Genomic DNA, 6,000 nt, shown 5'->3' with positions numbered 1-6,000 from the left:
TGCATTGCTTCATAAGTCCGGGGATGGATTGAGGCCTTTCCTCCTCTGTTTGTAGATCTCAGTGTTTTGCTGCATGTTTTTGCGCAAACCGTTTATTTAATTAGGCAATTCATGATATGTTTGTGGGTCTCAGTGACACTTTGTGTTGTTAAATATGGACCCGAGGATGAAATTAGACATTTCCTGCTCGGTTTGTGGATCACATTACCGCGCTGTACCGTTTAATACAGATCGGGGATAGACTCAAGCCTTCCCTTCTGTGTGTGTGTTTCTCAGTATCTCTGTGTATGGTTTAGTGCAGATTGCAGATACAATTAAACCTTTTCCGCTCAGTATGCGTGTGTTAGAACCACTCAGTATGGTTGAGGACAGACCAGGGACAGAATTAGTTATTTCCTTTGCTGCTTGTGTGACTCAGTATCTCTCTGTGTGATTTCCTCATGTCTGGGGCTGCAATTAGACCTTTCCTGCTTTGTTTGTCTGTCTTAGTATCTCTCTGCTTAGTTCAACGCAGATTGTTGACAGATTTAGGCCTGCCCTGGTCTGATTGTTTGCGTCTGTGTCTCTGCGGTTGGATACAGACCAGGGATGAACGTATTCTGTTCCTGCCCTTTTTGTATTCCCATTAACTCTCGGCATGGTTAATAAAGATCGTAAATAGATGGAGGCTTTTCCTGCTCTGTTTGTGTGTGTCTCTGTGTGTTTCAATGCAGGGCGGGGATCGAATTAGGCATTTCCTGCTCTGTTCGTCTGTCTTTGCCTCTCTCGATGAGGCCTTTATACTGACTGGGGATGCAATTGGCAATTTTATGTGACAGTTGCTGTTGCCTTTTAAAGTCATCTGCTGTCCAGCCATTATGAATGCCATGTTCCCCGGCCATTTCAACTGAGATGCACTATGGCTATTTTAAATGATATGCACTGGGGTCACTTTAAATGATGTGCACTGTGACCTCTGTCACCATGCGACAGGTCCCGTCCTCGCTCTGTCACCACAGTGACAACCGCCTCCAACCCCACCCCATCCCACCCCCGCTGCTGATAACAGTCAGTGATTCAGCTCCTCTCATCATTGAATGAATTTAATAATTAAAATAAAGGGATATGTCAGCACTATCTTTAACTGCTCTCTGAACTGAGTCTGTGTCACGGCATAAATGGCAGTGTTTGTGCAGCAACTCAGGAGCTGCAGCATGAAACCCAATTCCTGCAGAAAATCAGGTAGAAATATAGACTGATCCCCCCAATATCGCATCCTGTTCCATATCGAATACACCATAAACACTGACCATAACAGGATGAAATTGGCCGAGATGACTAACAGTAAAATGATGGATTTCCTTCGGGTCTCCATTTCTGGATCTCTGCGACTCTCCCCACTACTGTGAGCCCGTAGTCTCTTGCGTCCTCTGCTGCTCACTAAAATGTGTCTAACAGTGAGAGCATTGAGCAACAGAATCACCACAAATGGGACTCCCGGTGTTAGAATGTTATGGAGAAACTCGATTATTACCCAGAGACGAGAGGACTGAACATATCCTGTTCCAGCACAAAACCAAGGGAGGTTCAACATCAAATACCGCACTGAGAACATGAAATACCAGATGATGTTCTTCAAACAGCTCAGCACAGTCACTGTTCCCAGAACCACAGCTGCTGTTTTCTTGAGGCAATATTTACTTTTCAGCTTCTGGAAACAAATGGCCACAAATCGATCAAAGGTGAAAGTGACGGTGAACCAGACAGAACAGTCAGTGGCTGCGTAAAGCAGGGCAGCGTGGATATTACACATTGGGATGTCCCACAGAAACTGAAACTGTTCCCAGTAAAGAATGGGAATGTGCCTCAATATTAGGTCCAGGATAATGACCAGTAGATCCGCCGCTGCCATGGCCACCAGGTAGCAAGTGACACATTTGGAGAGACCACACTCTCCCCGAGAAAAGATCCCAATCGTTAGCAAGTTAACTGTGAGGATGGAAAATACACAGGGAAATTATACATCAGGCAGGATCAAAGGTACCAGTTTGATTGAGGAGCTATTGAGATTTATAAATGTGTTACTGTATCCAATGATGTATTGGAATGATTGGAACGGAAAGAACAAATTGGAAGTTCTGTGATACGGTGGAAGTAAGGAGAGATTAAATAAAAGGAGGATAATATTGAAATTGTTAAACTCATGTTGATCATAATGCCCTTCCCTCTCCTTTCCCTGTCTGGTTTACAAACTGTTCCATCTCTATTCTCTCCCAGTTCTAATGAAGGGTTACCGACCTGAAACATTAACTCTGTTTCTCACTCAACATAAGCTGCCATACCTGCTAAATATTTCCAACATGTTACGTTTTTATTTCAGATTTGTAACATCTGCAGCACTTTGTTCTTGTATAGAAAGTTAAATGTTGGAATGACTGAGAGATTCCGTCACCTGTGACAGTCAGCACGGAATTCAAATATTTCAAAGCAATTATTGGGAATGAGACTACTGATAAATTAGTGAAAAAATGTAATCTCAATCGTCACTAAGTTAACTGTAAACAAGGAAATTTATGACGAAATGATACATCAACTTGGGAGCAGAAAGAACCGTTTGAAGGGGTGCACAGTGATATTTGTATATTGGTTACCACTGTCCTGCTGCATCTAATTATTGTACCAGTGATAGGGATGTCTGCTGGAGGCAGGGAGCTGAATTTAGTGGAGCCAGCCTGGTTCCTAACGGCGGTACGAAAATACAAGGGGAACCGAGTCCGAGTTATTGGGAACTTACAGCCGATGCAATTCAGTGACCTAACGGCAATTAAGTGGAGTAGCCGTCGTCAGTCTGGGAGCAGGGGCCATTGCTGGTACTGCACCCGGATCAGGAGCAGTCTTGGAGACCCAGCCCCCAGGTACGGGGGACTGGAGCAGAAGTAATAAGTCCCATGGGGGAGGGGTATCCTGGGAGGGTCATTGTTTCCTGACCGGTGCCATATGTGGGCCACATATTACCCAGGGAGGAGAGAGAACCCCAAGCCCACAGGAAGAGTGTCCCTTTATACATGGCGCCCTCCCCAAGTGACAGAATTAACTCATCACTAGTTAGATCCCAACAGCGGTGGTGGCCACTTGAGGGTCTCAATTGGTCACTGGGCTGGAAGGTCATCGTCGACCTATCCTGCACTTATCAAGATCACTTGAAGATGGGAGAACGAAGGGACCACTGCCCTTACTGCCCATTGCAATTCCATGGTCTCCCCCGCCTCCGACCTCATGGGGACCCATAAAATCCAAATCAGGGAGTACTGAGGCCAGGGATGAATTTGAAAATAATGATGAGAATTTTAAATAAAGGACTTTTCTTAATCGATAGCCAATTAAGTTCACGAACACAGGAGTGATATGTGAACCGGATTTTTGTGAGTTAACACATCAGCAGCAGGGTTTTGGATGACCAGCAGTTTACAGTGAATAGAATGTGCGAGGTCAGCAGGGGGGCATTTTACTGGTCAAGTTCAGTGGCAACGATGGCATGAATGAATGTTTTGGTCACAGGAGCTGAGACAGGGGCAAAGTCAGGCGATGATAAGGAACCATTTTTGCTCAGTACTCAGGAGAAACCTTCTGGCCAGTATGTGGCAAATGCAACAAGAGAGGGCGCAGTTTTAGATATACTTTTAAGAAATGAATCTGGGCAGGTGGTAGGAGTGACAGTGGGAGCCCATTTTGATGGTCGCGCCTTTTAATGGTAACCATCATAAATCAATCAGTCTGAACATAATGCTGGAAAAGACAGAGATAGAACAGGAGTTAGAGTTCTCAATTGAGGCAAGGGCAATTGTACTAAACTGAGGAATAATTTAACGAAAGTGAACTGGAAAGAGCCACGTGATAGTAAGACTATGTCAGAGCAGTTGGGAGCATTTGAACGGGGGATTCAGAGTAAACATGTTCCCAGAACGAAAAATGGTGAAATGGTCGAATCTAGAGCCCTTTAATGTCAGGGAACCTTCAGGGTAAGTTCGGGCAGAAAAGGAAAGCTTATGTCCGACAAAGAGAGCTGAATACTCCAGAAAGCTGAGAGGAGAATAGAAAGTGGAGCGGTGAAATCAAAAAGGAAAGTAGCAAACAAAAGAGAGGGCATAAGGAGTATTGGCAAGGAAAATCAAGGGGAACCCAAGATGTTTCATCAGTGAAGCGTAAGAGGATAACTAAAGAAAGAGTAGGGAACATAAAATACCAAAAAAGTAACCTATTTGTCGAGATGGAACATAATGGTATGGCTCAATATTAATACTTTGCATATGTCTTCACAAAAGAGGGCAATGATGCATTTACTGTAGTTAAGGAAGAGGAGTGTGAACTATTGGATGTGATGAACCTGAGAGGAGAGGATGTCTTAAATGGATTATTATCCTGGACATTGGATAAACCATCAGGGCCAGATGAAGTTTACCCTCGGCTGCCAAAAAAAAAAAGAAGAATTAGCAGAGGGTCTGTCTATCATTTTCTAGTTCTCAGTGGATACAGGTTCGGTGCCAGGGCATTAAAGAACTGCCAACATCGTACTTTTGTTTATAAAGGGAGCGAGGGATAGAACGAATAACAACAGGCCAGGGAGTTCAAAGTCAGTCGCGGGCAAATTATTGGAATCTATTCTGAGAAAAAGTATAAACTGTCACATTGAAAGGCACAGGTTAATAAAGGACAGACAGCATGGATTTATTAAGGGAAAATCTTGTCTGACGAATTGGATTGCGTTTTTGGAAGAATTAACAAGGGAGATTGGTGCGAGTAGTGCAGGTGATGTGGTCGACATAGATTTTGTGAAGGGGTTTGACGATCTCCCACGTGGTGGACTGGTGAGCAAACTTCAATCATTTGAATTCCAGGGGAATGTAGCAAGCTGGGTTGAAAATTGGCTCAGTGGCAGGAAGCATATGGTAGCTTTTTTCGAGTATTTTAGTGATTGGAGTGCTCTTTCCAGGGTTTCTCTGCACGGTCCTGTACATGGTACCTTGATTTTTTTTGTACATATTAACGATTTGGATCTAAATATATGAGGCAATGAGGTTATTTGCAGGGAACACAAAAATTGGTCGCGTGGTTGATAGCGAGCAGAATAGCTATAGGATGCAGGAAGGTATTGATGATCTCGCCAGATGGGCAGAATAGTGGAAAATGGAATTCAACCTGGAGAAGTGTGACGTGATGCATTTGTGAAGGTCAAACAAGGCAAAGGAATACACAATAAATGGAAAAGTACTGAGAAGTGGGGAGGAAGTGAGGGACCTTGGAGCGACTGTCCACAGATAGCTGAAGGTAGCAGGACAGGTCGATATGGTGGTTAAGACGGCATATGGAATATTTTCATTTATCAGCCAAGGTATAGAATAAACGAGCAGGGAGGTATGCTGGAACTGTATAATTCATTGGTTAGGCCGCAACTTGAGTAATCTGTGCAGTTTTGGTCACTTCATTACAGAAAGGATGTAAATTGCCCGAGAGACCGTACAGATGAGAATAATGAGGATGTTGCCAGGGCTGGAAAAATGCAGCTCTGAGGAAAGATTCGATCTGTTGAGGTTGTTCTCTTTAGAACAGAGAAGGTTTTGGGAAATCTGATTGAAATGTACAAAATTTTGAGCTGCATTGGTATACTGGATAAAGGCTCCAGTCACCTTAACACATCGGTCTGCAACGAGGAGGTATAGATTTAAACTGACTGGTAGAAAAAATAGCATGGCGATGATGACCGCGTTTTCTATCCAAAGTATGGTGCCTGAAAGGGTAGTTGTGCCTTTCCAAAGGAATCTGGATATGCACCGCAAGTGCGCAATCTGCAGGGCTACTGACCAAATGCTGGAAGGTGGGATTTAAATAGGTGGATAACTTGTCGGCCGACCCAGACACGATAGGCCAAGTGACCTCTTTCCGTGCCATAAGCATTCTGTGATTCTATGATTCCACCTGAATGCTTCCAGGGATTATGGATTTTTGTTGCAAGGTTACTTTGGA

The 6,000-nt window shown here is 43.9% G+C and overlaps 1 protein-coding gene across 1 annotated transcript in view; it reads right to left on the bottom strand.

Moving 5' to 3' along the window:
* Positions 1-1,069: 1,069 nt before the first annotated feature.
* The window catches only part of LOC137364723 (probable G-protein coupled receptor 139), an 80,147-nt gene continuing 75,216 nt past the window's right edge, over positions 1,070-6,000 (bottom strand). Inside the window, exon 4 of the mRNA XM_068027754.1 lies at positions 1,070-1,364. Coding sequence (XP_067883855.1) covers positions 1,070-1,364 — 295 coding nt within the window. The remainder of the gene's footprint in view (positions 1,365-6,000) is intronic.

This window comes from Heterodontus francisci, unplaced genomic scaffold (genome assembly GCF_036365525.1).
Source record: "Heterodontus francisci isolate sHetFra1 unplaced genomic scaffold, sHetFra1.hap1 HAP1_SCAFFOLD_304, whole genome shotgun sequence".
Lineage (NCBI taxonomy): Eukaryota > Metazoa > Chordata > Chondrichthyes > Heterodontiformes > Heterodontidae > Heterodontus > Heterodontus francisci.
The sequence above is the reverse complement of the archived record's forward strand: the minus strand, read 5'-3'. Positions and strand labels throughout refer to the sequence as shown.